Raw genomic sequence first — 27,183 nt, 5'->3', positions numbered from 1 at the left:
ACTTCTCAGCAGTGTTAATTAGCTTGGGTGGAGTGTCAGCACTACTTTCAGTAGCCAAGGTCCTACATTCAGTTAGTAGGGATGTGCAAAACGGGCAGTATTCGATTTGGAATCGGCCTGAATCGGGGACAGTGATTTGATTAGTTGATTTGGATCACTGTCCCCGATTCGATTCGGCCGAATCTGAAGATTCAATGCTGATTCGGGAATAAGTGATTCGCCCATAGGCACAGCTTTAAATGTTTTTTCTTCATACCTCAAGGTACCAGGTGCAGCTCATGAACCCTGCAATGCTGAGGTGGATGAAGCATCCCACAGGAGTGTGGGGGAGCCCCCTGCATGCTCAGTGGCGAACCCAGAAGTGGACTGAAAATACTTCCAGTTCACTTCCAGGTCCGCCGGGCAGTGAGCAAGGGGAGAGCCCCCCCACCCCCACAACCTCCGAACTCAGCGATCGGCTGCGGGGGGCCCCCAGGTGCCCCCCCCCAGACCCAAAGGGCACCAGTTGCTGAGCCAGGAGGGCGCAGGGGGGGCCCCCCCGCGCACTCTCTGGAGGACCTGGAAGTGGAAAAGAAGTGCTTCTGGTCCACTTCCAGATCTGCTGCCAAGCACACTGGGGAGCCCCCCATGCCCTGTGGGATGTTCCATTCATCCCAGCATCGCAGTGTTCATGAGCTGTCTGGTACCTTGAGGTATTTAGAAAAAAGATTTAAAGCTGTGTCTATGTTCGAATCGCCAAATCTTTCTGAATTTCTCCGAATCAATTTGGAGGGTTCCAATTCAATTCGGAGAGATTAAAGGGTGTCCTGATTCAATTTGGAGATTTGGCCACCGAATCAGGCCGAATAGAATCAGGGACCAAAGCTTCACACAGTCCTATCAATTAGCTCAGATACATTATTATTCTAAGCAGACATACCCAGTGTGCCCCATGTGCTGATCTTTTTCACTACCCTTCAACAGTATGATTGTGGGACCCACAAAAAAAGAGTAAATCCGCAGATGTCCATGTAAGGGTTCCTAGTGTGCAAAGGTGGGTCACAGCTAGGATCAGGGGAGGCTACCCACCTTCCTATTAAAAGAGGTATTTGTTACTTTTGAAAACATTAGAAAATGACACCAGCCTTTCCACAAAAATGAAAAGGAAAACATTTACCATTTATTATGCTACTATGTGATATTACATTTTATTACTTAGGATCAATAATGTGGGAGTGGTACATGCTGTACAAAAACAAAGGCATGCCCCTTATAATCTGAAAGACAGGATAAACTGTGAACTGTATTACACAGTTAACATAGGCAATGTACACATGTTCAACTAATCTGGGAAAATTCTCTCGGGTTTTTTTCTCTTGGTAGAAAAAACTTACCCAGAGACACCTGAATAGACATCCAAATGCTGAGCGCTTAAAGAATAAAGAGATTAACAGTGCAGATACTGCACAGCGAGGGGCCCCTGTGCACACATCTCAGTGTGCTCTGCAAGCTCCCTCAGTCTGCTGGGAGACAGAATGGCAGCAGTGCATATGGTAGTGCTGATTGGCTGACCTAGACTGCTCAGTCAGCCTTCATCTCCTGGCAATATAATGTGAGCTTTGTGAAGAGGGATATGTTCTGCTCCCTTCTTGGACTTAGTAGAATCCAATGAGTGACACACTGTATCCCAGGAGGTGGGGGAGAGAGAGATAGAAGCAAAGCACCCTGGGATACTAGAGGTCTGTGCTATGGCATCTCTAAGAAGAGAACATATAGAGACATTCTCTCTCTCATTTACTCCTGGGAGCGATTTAACCCTGATTGTTGCCAGGTTATTTTTCTCCTGGAGCAATCATTTTTGCTCTGGGAAAAAAATCCTGAAATCTATACACTTAAGATTTTTCCTGGGAGAGCAGTGATTCTCCCAGGAGAAACTGAATATCCATATGTGGCCTTAGTTACACAATTCCCATTCTCTTTCACACTCTTTGCCATTTGTTCCTTTTTATTCTCTCTCCTTAACTCCTCTGGTTTCAGTTTCTCTATACTACTGTTTTTACAATACCTTCTTCCTTCCCCAGACACTCACCCTATTGCCTACCCTTCTTTTTCTTTCAAAAATACGACATTCTGAATCTCAGTCAACCAATTCCAAAGTAACTTTTTGGAACATACGCCTCAAAAAGATCAATTCTCAATTCAGGGCTTCTAAAAATATCATTTCAGAGACAGTGTCATTCTAGCATCCGTTTTCATTAATATTTACAGAATCAAACAGCCAAATTAAAAAAGCATTACAAAGCAGCTATAAGCATTACGTCTGTGATTTCAAGTGGCATTTTGGGTAGTGAAATGATCACCAAGGATTAAAAAGTAAACACAAGGATGGCAGAAGGAAGAACTTCACATTTAATTCTATTGAAGACACACAACTTTGCACTGCTTTAACAACAACTATGTATCAAGTGTTAGATTTTAAAAAATGCCATATGAGAAGGCTAATTTCCACGAACTGGGCTATTTTGGGCACATTCCAAAATCCTGCCTAAGAAACAGTAATCCATTTCTGATGAATTTCTGTTATTCAGTAATGGACTGTTAAACTACCTGAAATCAGTGTTTTGACTTCCTTCCTCAGAAGGTATCCAGAATAAAAATTGCTTTTTACCCTCATTGTTTCCAACTCTACTGTTGCAAACAGTGCTGACAAAGGTTGGGCTGCATGTTTCTGAGTTCTAAAAGAACATTTTACAAACTTATCCAACTGCAAGTATAAGCCAAAATAACTGAAGAGCAATAATGCAGACAGTTTACCTCTGTAGCAGACAAGCGTTTATCGCCGTTATCACTACCAACACCCGAATCAGAATCCTTCTTATTTGGATAGATGTCATCCATGCTAAACGTAAATAAAAGCCAACAGAAAACTCTCTTAGTATGTAACTTGAGCCTTCCGTTGGTATCACGGAAGTCAATGGTAAAACTAATGTCTTCCAAGACACAGAATCAGATACTTACTATGCTAATAAAACACATTTAAGATATTGTTGGGCAAAAATTCATTTGAAAATGGATCAGACATAACACTCCACAAGTTATTCAATAAAGATGTCTGGCAGTACAATTAAAACATTTATTAAGACTGAGACACAATCTACAGTAAAGTCATTTTTGCTCTCACAGAAGGTAAAATTTGCTAGTTGTTAGCTAGTAGTTTAGCACCACTAATACTATTTAAATTCCTGAACTGACTTCAGATCAACCAAAATGCTGAACTCAGACTAGAGTCAACTGAACTGTAATCTTAGAATTAAAAAACTAAAAACTAACTAATATTCCAGAGTTCTTGTATATCTCTGGAATGTAAAGTAATTATGACATAGGAACCATTTTGATGTGCATTAACTTCAAAACAATCTTTGTTGGTTAATGATGTAAGAAGGGAATTATAGTAATGTCAGGTTCTTTTTGCTCTGTTTTTATTGCCAAATATGACCATTACTCATTCTATAGTAACTGTCTGTCATATTCTCCTTTTTATTATGATAGTGCAATTATCATCATATCTTATTTCAATTTTTCATCGCAGTTTTTTTTCCTAGTTATGAAATTAAAAATCACAGATTTTCAACACAGATTTTTTCTAGTTATGAAATTAAAGTTCTAAATCATGTTTAAATCTATCATTTAGGCATAACAAACAGTTTCATTCAAGCTAAACATGTTTATCAAGAAAATGTAAAATGACATTTTAAGACTTTCTAAGAGCCAGGTCTCTTATTAGGTCTAATCTTTCACCATCTGTTGTCAGTAAACACTGTGATTGCCTGTGAAAATAGTCTGTTTAAATGTCTGCAAAGTTATGTGTTTATTTAAAAACCTTTAACCAAAAGATTATTCTCAATAGCATGAACTATTTTTATTCTTTTTCCATACATTTTGTTTTCTCACTGGCTACTGCTTGGCTCTGTGGATTGGCATGTGCTAAATAAATAAATAAAAGTGGCTAGTAAAGATGCTAGTAAATGAAAAGGACATTTGTTTTCAAAGCACATGTAACAATTCAGAAAGTATATTATAAAATATATATTATATTACATTACACTGCCTTCTCAACCAGTAAGCTATGTGAAACTAAAGGCCTGATTTACCAATATACTTTGGCTACCTTGGCTGCTCTAGGGATATAAAACAGAAGAAAGAGCAATAGGTTGTGACTGCTTTTTACTGTCCCAGTGTACCAGTGGACTTGCCCTTAAAAGTTAACATTTTAACAAAATCAAAAAGTTATTAACTTATTCATTAGAAATACAACTTGTAGCATTATTTTGTGTTTCTCATTCAGTCTTTAAATATTATATTTTTGCTAATTAATTCATAAAATGGAGTTAAGGTTGCATGCAACACAAACAATAAAATGCCTTCATTAAATAACATGGTTATCATATGTGGGAAGGGTGATATTTCATAACTACTAAAAATCATATTAATCACATAAATATCATATTTATTCTAAATTATAACAGGGGTTTTTCTGGAATAAAATATATTAATTTGGATCAAACTTTCATTCAAAAGGTTACATAGTTGAATAAAAATGGAATAGAAAATGTATTCTGCTTGTTCTAGTCTCCAAAAACATATGTGAAATACTTGAGTGTAAGCTCTTTATACTTACCTCTCCTCCACAGGTTGTTGCAAGTGCGGGCGTTCTATGGCATTAAGATAAAGCGAGTCTGCTGTTTTAATCTGACATGCCTGTATGCTCAGGTATTTGAATATGTGCACTTTACCCTTTGTGCAAATCTATTTGGATGAGGGGAAAAAAGTTGGAAGAAAAGATTTGTTCAAAATGACAGGGTAGGACATTTTCTCTTAGATTTCCACTTTTTTAAAAAGTCACAATGTATATTTTGCTATTTTAGAGAAGTAGTTGAATAGTAATATTCAAAACAATGAAAGTTTTAACTGCAGCAGACCCACTGTAATTCAAGAGGGTCTGGACAAAGAAAAGTTTACGTCAACTAGACAAAACAAATTCAGAGTAATATAAAGCCTCTCTGACATCAAAAATGATGAAAATTCACACAAGAAGGGATCATATCAACCTATTCAATATTGACAGTCTACAAGTAATGTACATATTTTCCCCAATCGAGAAATATTACATAACATATATTCTGTCGTTTCTAAGTAAGCATGAAAATGATTATTTTAAATTAAACTGAAAGGGTTATTAACATGCCCCTTTACATTTAGCGATAATTTCTTTACAAAATGTCTATACACTTTTGAGACAGCTATTTACATCTAAGAGTTTTTCTGTGATGTAGTGTCTAACATGAGCATCAGTTTTACCTTGCTTTTAAACGGGCTGTAGGGTTAATATAAAACAGAACACATTTTGCTTATTCAAGCAACTGATCTTCTATTTTTATTGTATGCAAATAACAATTGTCAATGAACACTCATTTTAGCACTTGAAAAAAATAGTTAGAATCTGTCATTTACTGAGTCAAAGCAACAGCAGAAAACAGTGTCCAGCAGAAGATAACCTAAGTACAGTAAAAGCTGGGTTAACCGGCATTTAAGTACCTCAATGTGGGACATGTTTAGCGATGCAACCCATTAGTTCCTATGTGCATCCTATACAAGAGGCTTTACAGATAAAAGTTTTAATTGGGTTATTCTCTAGGCTGCATGTATTAGTGACCTGTGACATAATGGTAGAAATCACATCCAAAGTTTCTGAAATAGTGTCTCGACTCATCTGCTATAGCTATGGAATAGAGGTTAATCCAGAAAATTTGCAGTGATCCCCTCCACCAATATACAATATCCTGTTCATTAAACATTAAGTAGTGAACAAATAGAGAAAGCAGAATAAAGCCCTACAAATAATGCACTTGCAGTTTAAAAGGCAGAATCTTCTAAGCTCTTTTTTCAGATGTAGCATGTGCAAGTGCAGAAGTTGAGAAGATGTATTTTATCTACCATGCATTTGTATCTCAAAAAGAAAAAACCTAGCTAAATCTATGGCTGTAAAATTTAAAATGTATAGATCACTGCTGGGCTGACAATCTTGAAAAACAAGAAATAAAGTAGTTTTATACTGCAGTAATTAAATCAGACTGTGTTTGGCATTTGCTATACTTCTGCTCTCATGCTAAAAGAAGAATTTGAACAACAGATGTTACTTACTTGGGCTGGTGGTGACTGAAGAGGATTATTCTCAAGCAATAATATTTGTAACTGCATCATCTTTCTAAAACAAACTGGAATCACGAGCACCTTATTGCAGGAAAAGTCAAATTTTACCAAGGGAAGATCTACTAGTTCTAAAAGTAACAGAAAGATCATAGTTATTATATTATTTTTTTACACAAAATAAATGAATCAACTACTGATTACGCCACTTCTAATGAGAAGAAGTAACAGTTCCACAGTACACTAAATCCAATTTATCTTCTAAGCATGTGTACAATCTTGTAACTTAATATATATATATTTTGCAGGCCCTCACATAAAAATATATTCTAACAGTCTCTACATACTGACATGGGCAAACCTCAGCAATTTCAAGTATCTAGGCCAACTAAGCTACTATACTGACAGCTGATTGAAATAAAATCCAATACCTCTCATGCTGTAAAGGAACGCTTGGCTATTTCAATCTATAAATTCTATAATCTCAAACAGGGTTGTAAAGAAATTCCATAAACACATTAAATAAAAAGCACGCTCTCAAACTTTCATTTCTAGAAGTAGGAAGGACTGTTACTAAGATTGGGTAAAATATATTGTATGCATTCTCTGAAGGAGAACAGGCAGGCAGTGGCTTTAAACTGCTCTGATGGAACTATTTTTTGGGGATTAGACTATGCTAGAAAAGAAGCATGGCTCTCCAAAGGAAGCCTCAGCATCTCAAGTTACTGACTTAGGGAATTTTGACAGGATCTCTCTGAAGGTAATGTTTCCATAAAAGGGATGGAAATGGGATTAAATTGCAAGTAAAATGAACTAAATGTATTCATCACTTTTCCTATCACATTATCAATGACTAATACGAATCAGAGCCAGACTGAGTAACTATGCTCCCTTTTGCTGGAAAACTTTACTACTGAATCCAATTATTTTTCAGGGTTCTCCTTATCAATAAAAAATGTGAGACTGTTGAATAATCTGGTCTGTACTTAAATGTATCAGAAATTTTTATCTGAGTAAGAATTTGAACATTAGTCCGTCAGGCAGAATTCATGGAGAGAGGGAGTTGGTCTCAAACATATCCTATTCCAATATCCTTGTAAATTCCAATTTACTTCAGGCTTCACAGACAAGAGGTATGCATCAAGCATTGCTACAGTTTGTTTTAGTGAGTATGTATCTCCATATGCCATTACTTCATAAGAATCATGTCAAAACTGCTCCAGAACAGTTTACTGGTGGCCTGACAATCAAATACTAGGAAACAACAGGTGAGTGGATATTATCCTTTAAGTCCACCTTATATTTTGCTTCAAGATGGTTAAATTAATTCTAAGATTCTGTGATGCAAATCCTCAACTGGTATCAAGTGTTGCAGATCCATCGTGAGAAGGGAAACACAGAGATTGCTAGGCTCGGACAGTAGAAAAAGACATTCAGAATATTCTGAAGCTGTAACAACTTACAGTAGCTCAGGATCTGCTTCCATGCTATTCGTTATCAAATGCTATTTAGCTAATACTTTAAAGGCAATATCAATCATAAAAGAAACATCGCATTAAAAAATAGAAACTGCACACTGCTTCTCCTTGTAAAGTAAAAATGTTGCAATTCTTTTAATGGACAGTAACTTGAAATGGAACAAATTTTAACACAAGAAAATTGGTATTTTTAAACTTATTGATTTACACAATCAAACGCATGCAAATTTTCAACATTCCAAATAAAAAGAATTTTAAAGTGGGGGGGAGGAGGTTTGTTTTTACCTTGTGGTAAAACTTTGAGGTAATTTCTTCTGATATTCAGTTCTCTTAGAGATTTCAACTGACCTATCTGCTGTGGTAAAGCTGTGATTTCATTGCAGCTGACATCCTATAGCAAAAGTAATACAGAAATGATGAAAGATCAGCTCCAAGAATTTAGCCTTACAATGCAAAATACAAAGAAATTTGTTGGTGTCATTACAACAGTTTTTCAGGGTAACAAATCTAAATTAATGTAATGCATTGTATGTTGCAAAATTAGAAGCCTGGTAAAAATTTTAGGTGTTACATCACGTAAAACCAAGACACAACATCTACTTGGACACAAGCATATTTAATATATAGTACCATTTGAGTTCCTTGTTTAATTTTCTACAAGTCTTTCTGTTTACCAGTAAACTTCTGAAGGATTTTAGGATCAGTGTGGAGGGGGGTGGAAAGCTACAGCTAGAAATAATTTCCTAACAGCAAGCTGCTTGTTTCTGTTGTACTTCAACCTAGATTACCTGAGGAAAAATCCAAGGCAGGGTATATTAGAAGTACATTTTATATGTTAACATATGCTAACATCAATTTTTATCTTCTTTCTTTAAATCTTAGTGCTAGCAACTCTAAGACATAACACAAGCAAGATAATTTTTAGGTAGTAGTTTACGAAATAGATGTAGGAAGAGGTTCAGAATTACTATGTATACAATTAATATTCTAAAATCTAGATAAGAGAAAAAATATTTTCTTCTTTTACAAAACACTGTATTAATAAAAGGAGGATGACCCAGCAACTCTATGGACTACAGCAGGGGTCAGCAACCCCTGGCACGCGTGCCGAGCGTGGCATGCAAGGCCATTTTGCTTGGCACGCCATGGCCAGCCCCAGCTCGGGGAAGCTGCTGCCAGCAACGGAGCCCAGGCTGCTCCCAGCAGGGCTTGCAGCGTCCCAGCTGCCTGCCGGGAGCAGCCCAGGATCCCGGCTGGCAGCAGCTCCCCAGAGCTGGGCCGGCTGCAGCCGGGAGCTCCAAACAGCGGTGCTGGGCTCCGACACCAGCTCCGCACCGGCTCATGCAGGCGCGCCTCGGAGTGAGTGGTTGTGCGGGGGGGCCTGAGGCAGCGCAGCCCCAGTCTCTCCCCCGCTCCCGGCTCAGAGGTGATGAGCAGTGGGCTGGCTACAAACAGCTGCGCCAGGCTCATCACTTCCATGCCGGGAGTGGGGGAGAGACCAGGGCTGCGCTGCCTCAAGCCCTTCCCCCACAGCCCACTCAGAGGCACACCTGCACGCGCCAGTGGGAAGCTGATGCTGGAGCCCGGAACAGCTGTTTGGAGCCTGCCGGCTGCAGCTGCCCCAGCTCTGAGGAGCTGCTGCCAGCTGAGATCCCAGGCTGCTCCCAGCAGGCAGCTGGGATGCTGCAAACCCTGCTGTGAGCAGCCCGCGCTCCAAGAGCTACCCAGAGCCGGAGTAGCTGCTGGCAGCCACAGAGCCTGGGCTGGGGGGCAGGGGCTTTGGATGGGGTGCAAGGGACACAAGCAGAGCATCCTGCTATGTACCCCTTGCCCTCATTTTGTTTTTCTGCCATGCCGGCACTGCAGCACCTTCTGAGGTAGACATTGTGGTGTTTTTCAGCACTCTGGCCAAAAAACATTGCCTACCCCTGGACTACAGTAATTCAAGGTGTAAGAGCAAGAAACAAGTGCCCCTCCTTTATAAGATTCACTCACCATATGACAGGAAATACAGATAGCTAAAAAGACATTAGGTTAAAAAAATCAAAACAAAACAAAAGAAAAATACCCTCAAATGTCCCTGAAGCTCAGTGAAACAGAGGTTTCTGGGTTATATAAGTGCTTTACCTGCCTTCTTAGTTGAGATGCTTCAAGTTTACCTTATCTGAACAAATATACAATATGCTTTTACTTACAGAAATATTCAGGAGTCAGAGTCCTAAATTCGCCAAAAACATGCAATATAGCAAAAACCAAGAGCATGTCACTAGGTAATTTCTGATGACTAGTATGCGCATTCCATCAGCTGCATCCCTCTGTTCCAATAGGTTGTTAAAATTTGCAGAGATACAGAAATGCTTGTGCATTTCTACAATCCATCCACTGGTAAGAACAAAGCAGATTAGGATAGTGGAGGACCAGTGACATGATGCTAAAATCAGATGTGTAAAACATTAGAAAATGAGACATAACTTTGATAATATTCACTGAACTTTCTGATAAAAATATTACTGAGAAAGTAGTAGTAACTGTCTTCAATCAATTTAAAAACTAATGGAATTATCCACAATCTTTATTAATTTTTTTATAATGACTCCCACCTATTTTTGGGAACCTCCCATACATTCAAATGGCATCAAGCAGAAAAAGCTCTAATGGAATCCACAAACTATACCCTAAAAATTAGTCATCATGATGAAATATAAACATGTTACTATATATCTTTGAGTTTCCAAGTAACTGAAGTTTTAGAAGATCTTATTGTCCTAGGCTAAGTACAGATATTTGGGAATGTTAGGGGGAGATTTGATCAGATTCAAAATGGCCACCTGATCCAAGGTAAGTCAGGATGGAGAGATAGCGGGAAGAGAGGGGATTGCGGGGATGTGGAGGCAAGTAGGCTGAGGAGGGGAAAATTGGGGGTCTGCCAGGGGATGAAAAGGCAGGTATGATCAGCAGAGGGGTGGAAGGCAGGAGTGATCAGTGGGGAGAGTGTGGAGAGGTAGGCAACCTGCAGGGCGATGAGGGAGATCGGGGGGCAGCAGGGGTTCATAGAGGGTGGGTTACTGGGGTCTGGGAGGGTCTAATGGGATCAGAGAGACTTGCAGGCTCTATGGAAGGACTTGAGGGGGGACCGGGGCTATTTTTAGCTCCCAAGACCCCGGTGAACCTGGCCCCATCCCTCCAGCCCCTCCCCTCACTGGGACAGACTTACTCGGATCCGGCAGCAGTGAACGTCACTCCAGTGAACGTGGGGAGCAGCATGTGGGATAGGGAGAACGTGGGAGGGCATGAGGGGCCAGGAGGCTAAAAATAGCCAAGTCCCAGGTGAGCAGGCCTGAAACAGCACAGCCCCAGTGGGGGCAGTGAATGCTTTCCCAACCCTGGGGTTGAGGACTTGGGTAGGTGGTTGCTTTCCTAGTCCTGGGGCTGTGCAGGGAACTGTACAGAAGTTCCATGCACTGGTCTAACTTTGATTATGTTTGAGTGTACATTGATCCAGGTCTCTCTCAGACTGGGTTTGGCCATTTTTAGACTGGTCTGTGTACATGGAACTTCTGTACATTTATGGGTTTAGATTTGTTTCTGATCACTGAAACTGTGTCTGAGTGTAAGGTCCACACTGGGGTGAACTAAGTTACATCAGGTGGCCATTCTGAACTCAATCTAACATCCCCCTACCTCCCCCCCAATGTCTGTACTTAGCCCTTGAGTGGATATTTCAGGGAACTGCTGGGACTGTACCCTCCTTAATAGGGTAGAGTTACTGTGGCTGGCAGTGGCATACTTACACACAAGGCATTGTTCCACATGCATAATCTCCCCAGAAGCAAAACAGCTGTGCTTCCACAGTGCTATGGCCACACTAACTAGGCCACTGGCAACACCATGCAAATACAACACTGATACTTTTCATTTGGGAGACTCTACGTACACGCATAGTTGAGCACTTGAAGTTTGCAGTGTAGGTGTGACCACAGTACAGACATGATATTTCATTTTCATGTCAAATAAAAAAGTGGCTATAAAATGAAAAGGTACTGTGTAATTAGTGTACACCTTATTCAGAGTTGAAATTGCCCTAATTTCAATTATTTTAAGAACATGGACCAAGACAGGACCTATGTCTATGTCATGTTTTTCAAAAGAACAATTGCTCTGAGGTAGATTTAATAAAATTAAGATGTAGTACAAGATGACATTGATCAATACAAGGTGTGAGAAATTAACAGATGCATTAATATGAGGAATAATATTTAAAGTAAATGAATTCACGTTCAATGTTGATACATTAACCAAAAGTCTAAGTGCCTGAAATCTTCAGTCAACATTATTTCCTGTAATTACAACATTTTCAAGATCATTTGAATGTATAGGCTTTGATTTACATTACCAAATATAAGGCACTGACAGACTTTGAAAAAAAACAACCCCCAACCCCCCAAAAACCCACGCTTTACTGGAAGCAGCAGTGCATTATTTCAACCTGGCTCCACAACATGTGTATAGATTGGGTGCTTCAGTGGGGCTTTTTTGGTACTTTTATCTAATCTCCGATTCTCTCAGCAATTAGATAAAAGCACCAAAACAGCCTACTAAAGTGCCCGATCTATGTAGACATTGGGAAAGCCAGGTCCAATTAACGCGCTGCTTTTTCTGTGCTGGACTCCGCACAGAAGTGCGCCGAGTTTCAAGTAAAGCACCGTTTGTTTGTTTTTTCTCCACATCTGCAAACAGCCATATTGACTAACTCTTAAGTAATCTGACTAAATATCAATGAGGCTCTGGGATATCTATCTATCTCAATCCCCAATACTTACATTCCTAAGGAAACATGGGTTTCGTTTTTTAAAAGCAAGTTTAACAATCTTATTGTAGCTGGTGAGGGAAATGATGTAAAGACATGCCACCTGTTAAGTCACAAGCAGATCAGTACCTCACCTCTGAATCTCAAGTTAGTGCATTGAGAGAGAGAGAGAATATATCCCTCTCTCTCTCCCTCTCCCTCTCTCCCCCCCCCTCCCCCTCCATATATATATATAGACCTTACCTACAGTCTATTTTATTGTATGGAATGTAGCCCCTATATAGTATCAGATCAGTACCTCACCTCTGAATCTCAAGTTAGTAAGTATGTATGCATGTATATGTGTGTGTGCGTGTTGAATTTCAAGTTAGTATGTGTACACACACACACACACACACACACACACACACACACACACACACACACAAACTTGAGATTCAGAGGTGAGGTACTGATCTGACCTTCTGACCTACTGGAAAGGCCCTAGCATTGACTTTCTTCCCCCCTCCCCCACCCCCCGGAAATCTTTATGGAATTTATCCATAGTGCTCAATTTTGACCAACATTTTCAATATAATTATTTTACAAGGCATTTATCCTAAGCAATGGAATGAAGATGTAACCATCCCAATTTTTAACAAGGGTGAATGAGAGATCTTGCAGCATGTTGCCTAATTAGTCTTCCAGCCCAAATATACAGGAGACACTCACTCTGTTATTTTCAGAAATCCATGTTTGAAAACAAGAATCTGGGAGAAGAGAGAGCTGGTTTTAGAAAAGGTTATTCTTGCACAAACCATTTTGCTCAGTGTTGAACTATTTGGCATCCAAATATGTGAAACAACAAAATAATTTATATATAACTATATAATACATGACTATGACAGTGGGTATGAAAAGGATGTTTGTTTGCTCTGCTAGTTTTTTAATCTATTTCTGAATAACCTAAAACACGTGGTGCTAACAGAAAATCAATTCCATGCAGCTATGCTACTGAATGATTTTATCCCTGTTTTGCTTTATGCTGATGATGCATTACTGTCACAATCTCAGACAGGTCTTCAAAGGTTACTAGATGCTTTTCAGCAGTATTGTCTTATATAGCTTGGAAATTAACACTGCTAAGCCAAGGTACTGGGAGTTGTTTTGGAAAGGAAAGGAGGACACGGGAATTTTTTATTTATTTTTTTACAGAAAAAGGAAGTGGAGGTTGTATCCTCATTTAAATACCTTGGGATCTATTTCAATAAAAATCTAAACTGGCATAATCACGTCAAAATATAAGCATTAGAACAAAACAAGCTTTGGATGAAGTTTCATCCTTTCACAATAACACTGATAGACGGACAATACTGGCAGCACTAAGGGGCTATAGACCTTAGCTAGAGTCTGTTTTACTGTATGGAGTGTAGCCCCTATGCAGTTCATTCAAAAAGGGGGGGAAAACTGCATTACTGTCTAAGGCAGCTTTTTTTTCTACCCAATTCTACAACTGGTGGGACCCATGAGATCTGAAAAGGGGCTTCTTACTGTGAGCACTTTAGTTCAATTAAGAACTCTAAATTAGCGCATAAAAATTAGAGCCTGTACCCCTAAGAAGTGCATTTTTGAAGCCTCTCTTCTGAATAAACTTATTTGGATGATTAAACAACATACTTATTCTCCATAAAAATGGCCTGGGAAACATGCTGACAGTGAATGACCCAATACTCTCCCTATATTTAGAACAAGATATGAACTTACGAATTAAAGATGCCAGCATGCAGACAAATATTCAGGTAGTGAAATCTTCTCAAACTTTTCCTTTTTTAAGATTAATAAAAAACTCCTTAGAACTAGAAACCTACCTATCTGAAGGACAACATGACAAATATAGAGGGCATTACTAGACAACAATTCACTCGAGAGATGTGCAGTTGTTGTGGGCAGGTGGTGACAGACCCCATATACAAGCAGGGTATGTTCTCATGGGAAGAATGGTAAGGCCTATTTAAACTGCTATTTATGGTCCTGCTCATTCTTTAATGAAAGAAGAATAAAACAGATCTTTTAATTGAAAATGTTGAACACTGGCAAAAGAAGAAAAAATAATAATAATTCACAGCCTGTCCTATACTCCCTGGGTATAGGGAGTATTGTGCAAAGAATAAGGGCCAAACTCAAATAAAATTTCCCGCTGTTATTCTTTTTCTATGGCATATTGATATATTTTACCTATTTTTTGTATTTTTATAATATGTTTGTTTTAATTTAAATATGTAGAATGTGTAATTTCATTGCATGCTTTTATGCTCTCTATGCGAAACTGGTCACTCTGTGCAACACTGGTGAGGCCGCAGTTGGAGTACTGTGTCCAGTTCTGGACGCTGCACTTCAGGAGGGATGTGGACAACATGGAGAGGGTCCAGAGGAGGGCTACTCGCATGATCAGGAGTAATCAGGGCAGACCCTATGAGGAGAGGCTAAGGGACCTGAACCTGTTCAGCCTACACAAGAGAAGGCTGAAGGGGATCTAGTGGCTGTTTACAAACTAGTCAGGGGGGACCAGCAGACAATGGGGAATCCCTGTTCCCCTGAGCACTACCAGGAGTGACAAGAAATAACGGTCACAAGCTGGCAGAGTGTAGTTTCAGGCTAGATATCAGGAAGCGCTACTTCACTGTCAGGGCAGCCAGGATCTGGAACCAACTTCCAAGAGAAGTGGTGCTGGCTCCTACCCTGGGGGTCTTTAAGGAGGCTAGATGAACATCTTGCTGGGGCCGTTTGACCCCAGTACTCTTTCCTGCCATGGCAGGGGGTCAGACTTGATGATCTGCTCAGGTCCCTTCCAACCCTGCCAACTGTGAAACTATGAATAATTATACATTACATAGTTCTGTTATACTATGTATGATTCTATTTTCAATTTGACTGTACTGTTTTAGCAAAAGCTGTAAATAAATTACCTGATTATGACTACAATGTCCTATTCTGTTTCAAATGCCATATAACAATGAGACAAGAAGAATCAGAAGATAGCATATCTTCTAGGGCAGTGTTTCTCAACCCATGGGTCATGACCCAAAAGTGGGTCGCAAGAATATCTGAAAGGCTCATGAACAAACTTTAAAAATAGAATCTCCTTTAAAGGAGGAAAACATGAAAAACCGTGGATTTCCCCTTGCAGGCTGACAGAGTTCCAGCCTGCGAGGGGCTGCTAGGGGCTGGGGGGAGCAAGAGGAGTGATATCAGGCAGGCTCAAGAACACATGCACATGGCAGCCAGCAGCATGGAGAGGAGTTTATGCAAATCCCCGCAGACATGGAGGGGGCATCATAGAGGACACAGAGGGGGGTGGGGGGGCACAGATGATGTGCTGGGGGAATGGGGAGGCATGTGTACCCCCTGATTTGTGCAGCTACAGTAGGCACAGGTCTGCAACCTGGCCGGACCAACACAGGCAAGAGCCACCTCTGTGGCCCAGCACTAAGATCCAGCACAGGAGGGTGAACCAGGATGGTAAAATTTGTTGCTGTCACCACCAGGAACCCCACACTAGCCGTGCCTCCAACAGCACGAGAAGTAATGGACCGGGGTGTGGGGGGGGGGAACTGCACTGCTCTTGCCTCCTCCTGACATCATGCACTAGGCTGCAGCTCTACCCCAGAGCCATGGCTCAGCCATTGTTGCCATTCCCCTCAGGCTGCAGCTCTAACTCAGAGGGGAGGTGGGCTGGGGGTCAGCATGGATAGCAGTAGCAATCGCAGCGGCCAGGCCATGGTGCGGGGTATAGTCATGGCCCAGCATACAAGCGGCTGCTGGCAGGAGGAGGTGAGGGCAGCATGGCCCCCCTGTCCATTACTCCTCGCATTGCTGGTGGCAAGGTTGGCATGGGGGCTCTGGTGGAAGCAATGAGTCTCACCACCCCACTCCACTCTCCCGTGCCACTTCCTGTCCACTCAGTTGCAGAGGTGGTTCCTGCCCATGCTGGTCCAGCCAGGCTGCAGCCCCATGCCTGCTGTGGCAGCACAAATCTGGGAGGGTATGTGCTCCCCTATAACCCACACACCCACCCCCTGCCCCACACACTGGAGGGGCATGTCCTGGGGTGCAGGGGGCAGCAGGTTGGAAGTGAGGGGTACCAACAGGGCCAGGGGGCTGTTTTCTACTTAAACTATTTACTGGTTTGGGACTGCCCATCAATGTTTATAAATGGGTCCTGGTACAAAAGAGGCTGTGAACCACTGTTTTAGGGCATGATTTCAGTGGCAACAACATTTTCTTGAAGAGCTAAGGGAATGCCTTATATACTCTAACTCCTATTCTTTCAACTGATGATTTGCACAGTATCAGTGAGCTCCAAGATCTGGGGCAAAACAGAGGTCAATCAAATTTCAAATTCAGCCTTCAGAAAAGGGAGCTTTTGCAATACTATTCAAAGGTGTGCTTCAAGAACAAAGAATAATTAACAAGAAAAATGGGGAACAATAAAGCTCTCCTTGACAGTACCAAATTACGTACGAGAGAAACAAAATTCACCTCTTAACAGGATCCTGTTGATGCCAAAAGTTCCTTTCCTTGTCAAAACAGAGTCAGGAAATTATTTTAGCTTTTAGATAAGGAAATTAAAACTCCTTGTTAATGAGTGCAATGGAAATCACCTCCTGCCCAAATTACTGTGAAGCACTGTTAATTGCATTGTTCTCAAACTAAATATTTTAAAAGGTCTACTGCCCTATTTTTAATTTCAAGACTTTAAACAAGTTCATAATTAAGCACTCACTTTTTGGAGTGTACAGATTAAGATAAAGTCACCTTGATGTAGAGACACCGTAGGGTAACGGTATCTTACTTCTACGGATGTGTGAACTGTTAAACATGCCTATGGTTTCAGGGAAAGGGATTTTTTCAAGGAAAATGAATACGTTTTTGCAACTCCAAGGACAAAGTCACCTTGTGGCCTTTAAAAAAATCCCAAGAATAAGATTGATCTATTAAGATGGAACATTGGCAGTTAACAAGATATGCAGAGACAGTAGTGTCCCTTCATCCCATTAAACATAGCATGTAACATTTTTTATTTTTATTTTGTTTGGACATTTATGACAAATCAAGAGCTGTATATTTATTTTTTATTACACTTTGTAACACTTTACCTTCATTTTCTTTCTTCCTTTTTAGGGGCATGTTTACTTTATCTTAAGCTTTAAAATTGGAACCAATGTTATCAAAATTAGGATCAAAGAGTTTTCTAACTTTATATTAAAAAAAAAATGAGGGAACTAGCTGTTTTGTAACAGGCTTTCAAGGCCATCTGTAGACAACTGAAGGCTAATATTTGCTACAGGTCAGACTTATTGTAATCATTCCATTTTAGTCTTAATTAGTCATTTCCTTCTTTGACAACACAAACTCTCTCAAAATTAATTACATTGAAAATTAATTTCTGTATCAAGTGAGAGATGGTGGCCAAATAGCAGTATGCAAGCAAATTATCACTGGTAGATTAATACAGTTAGCATTTTCAATTTGCCTACAGTACTGGCCTTACATGATCTCAAAGGGTGAAATTCAGAACAATACTTAAGACAATCACACATACCACTTTAGACCTATGTTAATGATTTAACATACACAGAGGAGTTGATGCAAACCTTCTACATTGAGGTAAAATTCACCATTCAGATCCATCTACAAAAAAACCCCAACAAAAACCACAACTCACTCACAAGGCAAGCTTTCATAAGCAGACAAACTGTCCTCAAGACTGTGCAACCTGAAACCCTACTGAAAGTAAAGGAATGTAACTAAATGATTGAATGGCCACAAGATAAAAATTATGAACTTAACCAAAAATGAAAATATTGTATCTACTGTAAAGGTAAAAGCTTAAGAGAAGGTCAAGGCACTATTCAAATCTTTTTAACAGGATATAACAGATTTATACAACATATACAAACTTGTTCCTTGGAATAAATTTGAAGTAGGTAAACAGAAAATATATAAACATATACAAGTATGATATGTGGCAATAACATCAGTCTCCATTAATTTTGGAACATTTTTAGAAAGGCAATTTTTACATTTTCTTGGGCCCTCAAAAAGTAACACTAATAGCTTGATGTGACTGGAAAGCCTTGCCCTTTTTTTTAAAGAGGTGTTGGGCAAGACAGTTGATCCCAATTTTCAATTAAATAAATCCCTCAAAAATCATGCCTTCTTCTGGGTGTAATGTGCATTGCACAGAATATTCAATGTTGCTTTTCATTTTAACAGCTAAAGATCTGGAAAAGAGCTATTAATCTTAGTAAAAACACTCCAACTTCTGTGCATGAAGCTGTTTTCAGCACATGCAATGCCTATCAATGTTGTTGGTACATGTCAACCTTACTCTGGAATGACTGCTGGGGATGGGAAAATCTCTGATGAAACAGCGAGCATGGACCCAAATGACATGTCAAAATACAGCATGGAACCATGCCCAGTAGAACCAGACTGACTTCAACTGATTTCATATGGACTACTGAAAAGCAATCAAATAGCAATACTTAATCTAGAGGCCAGGTAAACTAATCAGTGATTAACCACTGACAGATTTTAAATTCCATTAACAATCCACTTACTTCGTCTTCTAAACAGAGAGATGTTTAATATTTTCTTATTTTATTAATAAAATAAAAACAGAATGAGTAACTAAATATAGTAATAGAATAAGTATCAAGTAAACCAGGGATGGCGAACCTGCAGCATGCATGCTGCAAGTGGCATGGGCAGCCTTTATGTGTGGCACATGGCAGACTGGGGAGGGGCAGACAGCACAGTGGTAGGAAACAAAAAACTCGACAATGGATGGGGCAGGAAGCAAAGCAAAACAGCAGACAGGGCAGGCGGAGGGGGACTGGAGTGACACTTGGCTTAATTTGTGGCATGCTTGCCAGAAAGGTTGATCCCACTGATGTAAACCATCACTAGGGTTGGCCTGTATTATTTTAAAGTACTGAGAATATTTTGTTTTGTTGTGTATATGTTTTCTTTTTATTTCATAGCTTTTTTGTTTCCACTTAGAAGTCAACATAAAAAATGACAAATTATTTGGCAAAATGAACCAGTGAAGTTTACATCTTAAAAAAGGAAAAAAAAAATTAAACTTCATGTCAGCCATTATAAATAGATCCCGTGAACCCCAAGGGAGAAAAAAATAAAAAGGGGAAGTCAGCAGCAAGTTAAGCCCATTACAGTCAGCAACAAGGGCCTAATCCTGTGAGGCGCATGTCGCCAAGGGCATTTCTCCAGAATCAAAGGATTATGCCAAGGAATGCCACAGTGAATCACAGCACACCCATTTATCTGCATGCTACATCCTGAAACAAATCTTTAATGCAGTGCTGTGCATATGCCAGTAAGCACATGAGAGAGGGAGAGCATGTACATGATTACTGATGCATGCTGAACGCACACCAATAAGGCAAGCTACATTACATCCACTTGGAGGTTAACATAACAGTTTAAGCATGGTGCTCCTTAGCAATTTTTCTGACAGTGTAGACAGGCTCTAAAGGCCCCAATGTGGCAAATATTTCTGCCCAGAAAGGGTAAGTTGAATGATCTGGACCTAGTTTAATGGCAAGTCAGTACCAAATGACAGATCACATTTTAAGCTATGTGTGTTAAAGATATGGCTTGTGGGGCAAATCTGGCCCACAGAGCTCTATCATCTGGCCCGCTACCTGTGGGTCTTGCCATGATTCCAGCTCCTGACCAGGAGCCGTGGAGCAGCCACCGTGTACAGCACAGCTCTGAGTGCCTACATTCACTGCATGTGGAAGCTGCTCCAGGGCTCTGGGGTTGTACAGCAGAGCCCTGCAGCAACAGCTCCAGAGCCATGCAGCATAACCCTTGAGTAGCCACTATGTGCAGCATGGCTGCTCCAGAGCTGTGCTGCAGTCAGCAGCCACTCCACCACTCCAGGATGCAAGTGTACATGGCGCCCACTCTGGCCCACAGACCAGTCCCCTGCCAATCATCCAGCCCTGGAGGCTGGATGAGTTTTACACCCCTGCTTTAAGTATTCTACATATACATCTAGAAAAGACAAGCAAGTGGATGAGCATGGACTTTTAGATACCAAAGTGGTAGCCAAACTTGGAAATACAAAACAGGTGCAGTAAAAGAAACAGCACCAGTTGGAACAACATTGCAATTGTTATTAAGCATTCAAAAGTAATGTTGGAATAACTGTTTCTAGTATTTTAGAATGCCAAGGGCTATTCTCAAGAGGGTACACGTTCAGAAATAAGTATCTGAGAAAATTCACATCTTAGTAAATCTGTGACATATGAAGGGGAGCCAAAGAAAAAAGGGATGGAAACAGTCAAATATACAAAATTTTTACATACAACCGTCTTATATTGTTTTGCAATTAAAAAAAAAAAGTAAAAGTTCCAAATAAATCATGCTCCTCCACCTTTGTTAACTGGATATCTTTTAGCCACCACAGAAGCACTAGGTTTTAAGGAAACATTTGACATCAAAGAGGACAGTGAGCTCTTCTGGATCAGTTCAGAGAAGCTATTCAATGCATATAGGGCAGCATGGAAATACTGGTGAGAGCAACTGAAAATGGACTGACAGGATCAACTTTGTTAAGGGGAACACAATGCTGTAAGAAGTAGAGTTATATATGAAGGGACTGACATGAAGGTCTGAACATAGCATTAGAACTAGATGCCACAAAACAGGGAGCAAGCAGAGAGGGATGTGAAAAGCTAGGGAGTACAACAAGTAAAGAATGTTGTACTTAACAGCTTTTCTTTCTTTGAAACTGAAAGAGTGATGTAGGTTACAGACAAGTTGGAGAGAAGATAAGAAAACATTACCATCTGATGCCCTTAAGAAGTTCAGCAGATAAACCTCATGAAGTGTGTAATAGGGATGTGCTGTTTCATGAGATCTAAACAGGAAGCTGTCTGCAAAGTTGCTTATACTGTAACCAGTAACAAACAAACAAACAAAAAGGTCCAAATCAGTAACATACCAGTTCCATTAACTGTTTTAGCCGACCTATCTCTTCTGGCAAGGAACCTAGCTTATTGTTACTTGCAATTAAGACTTTTAGAGGAAGACCACACAGGCAAGCTGGCAAAGAAGAAAGTTGATTTCGACTGCAACAGAAAAAAAAAAACAAAAACATTAAAAATGCAAGTCACATTCTAGCATATGCTCACTTAGAAAATCAATTGCAATATGATGAAAAAAACTGAGCTACTGAGATATCTTAATAAATCAAGGTGTATGTAGTATGTATATGAGAAGAAAATTAAAGTTTTAGAATAAAAATGGCATTAACAGAAAACATCTGCACATAAAAAATTTGCACATGCTGAATAAAACAGCTTTGTGAAATACCACCCTCTGTGAAGAAAATGAATGAATTTTATCATTTCAAGTACATATATATAGAGCACTTCAACAAAGACTGATGACAATGTATAACAGCTGTTTCCCTTCACCAGAAATGCAGTAAACTTGGGGAGGTGGTTACAAATATTAAAACAAAATCATACAGGTTTACTGTAAGTAGAGGTCTCAGAGTTTTAAGCCAACTGAAAGCCAAACCACCAATTAGTCAAAGGGGAAGGGATGGGACGGGGAATGGGGCATGGACTAGAATGCCTACTGCTCCCTTAAATGTAGCTATATACATTTTAATCAATGAATATTCTATCCTCCTATGATACTTTAGAAAGGCCAAATACTTTAGCCCATTACTTAAGCATTTATTTTCTGTGACTTGGTCAACAGGAACAGACCACAATATTTTCCCTATCACGGGTAGTAATAAGAGGTCAAGCAATCATATTTAAAAATATATTTAAAAGTTTATAATTTTTAAAATAAAAATATAAAAATTATGAAAAGCAAATGAGTGCTGTTCTCCCAATACCTCACAAAGTTTCCAGGGAGTTAGGAAAGCTATCATTTCATTTTGCAGATGGAACAACAAGGTACTGGAAAAATTAAAATGACTTAAAAAGGTCACAGAGGAAGTATGTGGCAGAGGAAAGGGTAATCTAAAGCTCTTGGGACATTTTTACATGTGGTCCGGGAGGCGCAGGGGCACTTTAATTAGCAAGTCACACTAATTAAAAGTGCCAGAATGTCATGTGTATCAGTGTCCCCTGCACTGAAAAATGGCAGCAGAACGCTTTGAACTAAAGCTCATCAAACGAGCTTTAGTTTAAAGTGCCCCACTACCATTTTTCAGCACAGGGACACTTGATGCACGTGATGCAGAAGGCTGCTGGAGCACATTTATTTCTGTGCTCCAGTGGACTCGATTAATCAAGTCTGTTCCAATGTGCTGGATTTCCTGTGCATTGGAGCTGGCTCCCTGCATGTCTATAGGAGCCCTTGATTCCCAAGTCTGACTCAGAAGTACTGCCCCTACCCCTTTTCATGTGCCTGAAGGACTTCTCATCTGTTGCTACTCTTTCCTCATTCTCTGCTCCCCAGTTTGATGCCATTTTTATGTAAGAATGGAGGTTAGCCTGCATACATGTCTGCTCCAAACAGACAACTGGCTTCTAAACAGGACTCTATTTGGGACTACATAGTCCCTAACACAACTCTCAGTGAAGAGAATATAGAGATAATCTCAATGGGAAAATACCACCATGGTTCCATTCATTTTTCCCTAAATCAGGAGAACATCTGTAATCCTTTTCAAACAGCTACCTAGCCCTAACACCAGGTGGCTGCCCTGCACAGTTCATCTATGAAAGCTTTATCCCTTTCTCCAAGGAAAAACCCAGATGAGGTGTACACTGATCCTGACCAGAAACTCCACTCTTTTCAATACAATTTCCAATGCACAAAGATCTATGAAGAAGTTTCAAGTCTTTTGTTTTTTTCTTCACTCAGAAATACTGAAAGATATTCTGAATCAATCCATATTTTCACTAAGCCTCCAACTGCATTTCTCACAAGGTAAGCACAGCTCTCATTTAAAAAAGCCTTTTTTTAAAACTGATTTTGAGGCTTAAATAGCAGCTATGCTAATCTCTTATCTCTGAAGAGGAAGCTGGAGAGATAAGTAGGGGTGAAAGAGCTGTATGATCAGATAATAAGGCTGACTGATTTATCAAAAGAACATACATATAAGGAGTAGAGGTGCACCAAAATGGGTCTCTTGAGACTTTTTTGGTAAAAATACGAAGAGCCCTGTGTGGATTAGAATATACATTAAGATTCATTTACCCAAGGGAAAGGGTAGAAGCTGGGAACCTCTAAGGGAGTTTATACACACGTTCCAGGAAAAAGCAGGGGGGGGGGAAGGAGGGGGGGCTTTAATTAGAGCGGCTCCAAGAACTCCTCTAATTAAAGCACCTGGAGCATCACGTGTATCCGCGTTCCCACGCAGAAAAATGGTGGCAGGGCACTATAACTAAAGTTAATTAAATTAACTTTACTTAAAGCACCCCTGCTGCCATTTTTCAGATTGGGGACACTGATACATGTGATGCAGGAGTCAGCTGGAGAGCAGTAATTACCATGCTCCAGCAGACTTGATTCATTACAGTGCATAGGAGCAGCCTCACTGCATGTAAGTAGGCACCCTAAGTTCCTTTCTCTGCCGCCTTCTCACGGCTTTGACTTAACCTGGTTTGCAGTGGCAAAGTACATCAACACTTCACTGACTATGATTTCCCATGTTCCAGAATCCGTAACTGATTTGTTACGTTTACTGAATCAGTGCTAAGGCAGTAAACTCTGCCAACATTAGCCAAATCTAGTCAGAGAGCTGCAACCATTCATTTCAAAAGGGACTAAAATAGGTACATAATGACAATACTTTAGATGAAGATTTAACAATATTTATGTTGTTGAGCTGTAATGGGCAATTTTTCTCCTTTGGAAAGGCTAAGAATAATAAGAACAAAAACACAGCAAAGTTGTATCATGTCATCAAAAAAAGGTCACGGAAATCTTACAAGGGGATAGGGTGGAGGAGCATAATGCAGTTTCTGTACAGTTTGTGTAGTCAACCTGTTCAACAGAGGACTGTGTTCCCATAATACCAACATAGAATGTATACAGATTAAATGATTCGGTATAAAGCAAATGAATAAGTGGGAGAGAGCTGCTAGTGTAAGTAGCCAAAATTATCAGTATACTATGCTATATTGCTATTGGTGCCAACAGCCATATTTCTGCTAGTTCCCATATCTGAAATTGTACTGGGGAACTTTTTTATCCTCCTCAAGAAAACATACTCAATTTCTTCCTATGGGCTATCTTCCATTCCCCTCCTCCATGTAGGAGGGGGAAAAAAAAAGGAAAAAAAAATTACCTTTGTTCCATTTTAGAACTGCCTAAAATTTAATACTTTAGACGACATTTAATGATGAGTGACTTTTTCCCCCCAAATAGAATATATATCAGCCAAGTTTAAGTTCCAGTAACTACAAAGTTAGAACTAGAGGAAAAAAAGAGGCTAATTGCAAAAAGTGAAAGGGTCAAAATTTGTAATTAAACTTAAAATCATTTTACCAGATTGCCATGGGAACAATGTAACCTCAGAGAATTTGTCTCAATAGTATCACTCCTAAATCATCTTGGAATGATGAGTGGAGCAAAGGGTTAGTGGGGTTGAATGTATATAAAATGGGCAGTAGAGTTCATTTCACCAGCCAGCTGTAATGCTATGTCTAAAATAAGCCATCAACATTATTATCTTACTATAAGTGCAAGACTAAGGAAAAGGTACATAGGGAGACCAAGCAGAGAAAACTGTTTCATTAATGTCAATACATAGAAAGAAATAATTTATTGCAATTAAATTTTAAAAAATTCCTTCGACAAGTCACTAGGTCCAAAGATCCCTTAAATGATAGCTTGCATTCAACCATATAGTAGAATTATTCCAATCATTCATGGATGAGATAGGTGTGGCCAGACCCTGAAAAGCTCACCAGCTGAGAAACCTTCTGTAGAAATATAGACTATCCTTCTGTCTGGAGTCTGGACTGACATCTTCCAGTCTGTATAGCTATAGGTACTATAGCAATAAACTAAATTCCTACTGAAGAGTATATTTTTATGAACCAATCAGGAACTTTTATTTTACTGAGCAAAGAAATGCTCTAAACAAAAGAATAATTCAACTAAGGAACAAATAAATGTTCCTATTCTCTTCTTTCTGCAAAACTAAATGTTTCCTTAATGCCTATTTTATAGCAGTATGACTGCAGGGACTACTCAAACCCAGCTATACATAGGTTTTTTAAGTCCTTTGTCTAATACTGGGAGCACCATCCTACCAAAGGCAGCCTCCACCATGGTCAGTTTGAAGAAGGTATGTCAACAAGGTGCTACATCTTGACCCAAGAGACTGCTACGGCTGCTCATAAATAGCCTCTTATGCTTGTTTTGGAAAGAGAGACTAACCTGTGGGCTTCATAGGGGCACTATCTCCACCAGTGGTACATTTTGATTTGATGTTCTTTCCTGTAACTCAGAAGTATATATGTTCATTTTTTTCAAATCCAAAATAAAATGTGGCCCTCCAGCACACAGACTATCCTTTTAGGGTAGCATTCTACATTTTCTGAATGTCTAAGTGACCAGATTTGGTTACCTACACTGCTGTTTAAATTTTAAAATATGCCACTTATGCAAAGATAGGCAAACTACTATGCACATAGCTCTACGCTTGTAAACAGCTGCATATGGTCCTAATGCAGAACACTGCCATTACTGAGATCATTGTTTAGATTCCGTACAGGTAGGGTATTGCAGACTCCATATGTTTTGGGGTTTTTTGTTTTTCATTTCGTCCTTCTCTAGACTGGACTATACAGTACAGTGGCCCAACCAATGATGTCCTCATAGTAGAGTGGAACCAGATCCTCATACCCCAATGCTGAAGGAACAGCAGAAATGAAGCAAATAAGGCAAATACATATCTGAAACATTTTTCAGGAGTAATTCTAGTAAAACCTTCTGCAGTATGGAGGCAGAAGGAAAAGCTAGTTGCCTCTGAACACGCCTTCCTCTCTCACTGACCAATAAGTCAGTTGATTTCAATGAACTCAGGCGATTAGTCAAGGACGCACTGCAGAGTAGGAGTTTTGAAGTGATGGGAGACCAAGAAGGGTGGCTGTGCCTTAAGGAAATGATCCTTCGGGCACAAAGCAAGACGATCCCTGAGCAAGGCAAAAGGGGGAAAGGGGCCAGGAGGCTTCCCTGGCTTCCCAGAGAAATCCAGGGCAGCCTAAGGGACAAAAGGGGAGCACATAAAAAGTGGAAACAGGGAGAGATCACCAAAGATGAATATACCTCCTCTGCTCGTGCTTGTAGGGAGGCAGTTAGACGGGCCAAAGCTGCCATGGAGCTGAGGATGGCAACCCAAGTAAAAGACAACAAGAAATTGTTTTTTAGATATATTGGGAGTAAAAGGAAGGCCCAGGGAGGAATAGGACCCCTGCTAAAGGGGCAGAAACAATTGGTGACGGACAGAGGGGACAAGGCTGAACTCCTCAACGAGTTCTTTGCCTCAGTGTTCCTAAGTGAGGGGCACGACAAGTCTCTCACTGGAGTTGTAGAGAGGCAGCAGCAAGGTGCCAGACTACCATGCGTAGACCCTGAGATGGTGCAGAGTCATTTGGAAGAACTGGATGCCTTTAAGTCGGCAGGCCCGGATGAGCTCCATCCGAGGGTGCTGAAGGCACTGGC

General features: G+C 40.1%; 1 protein-coding gene across 1 annotated transcript in view; it reads right to left on the bottom strand.

Annotated features, from left to right (window-relative positions):
• LRCH1 (leucine rich repeats and calponin homology domain containing 1) overlaps positions 1 to 27,183 on the bottom strand; it is a 125,321-nt gene that overhangs the window by 71,548 nt on the left and 26,590 nt on the right. Inside the window, exons 3-7 of the mRNA XM_025193891.1 lie at positions 21,485 to 21,611; positions 7,950 to 8,055; positions 6,181 to 6,317; positions 4,658 to 4,785; positions 2,794 to 2,878 (exon numbers count right to left, since the gene is read on the bottom strand). Coding sequence (XP_025049676.1) covers positions 2,794 to 2,878; positions 4,658 to 4,785; positions 6,181 to 6,317; positions 7,950 to 8,055; positions 21,485 to 21,611 — 583 coding nt within the window. The remainder of the gene's footprint in view (positions 1 to 2,793; positions 2,879 to 4,657; positions 4,786 to 6,180; positions 6,318 to 7,949; positions 8,056 to 21,484; positions 21,612 to 27,183) is intronic.

The sequence above is a fragment of the Alligator sinensis genome, unplaced genomic scaffold (assembly GCF_000455745.1).
Source record: "Alligator sinensis unplaced genomic scaffold, ASM45574v1 scaffold110_1, whole genome shotgun sequence".
NCBI classification, from domain to species: Eukaryota; Metazoa; Chordata; order Crocodylia; family Alligatoridae; genus Alligator; species Alligator sinensis.
Note: the sequence above shows the minus strand (reverse complement) of the source record. Positions and strands in the feature narration are given on the sequence as shown.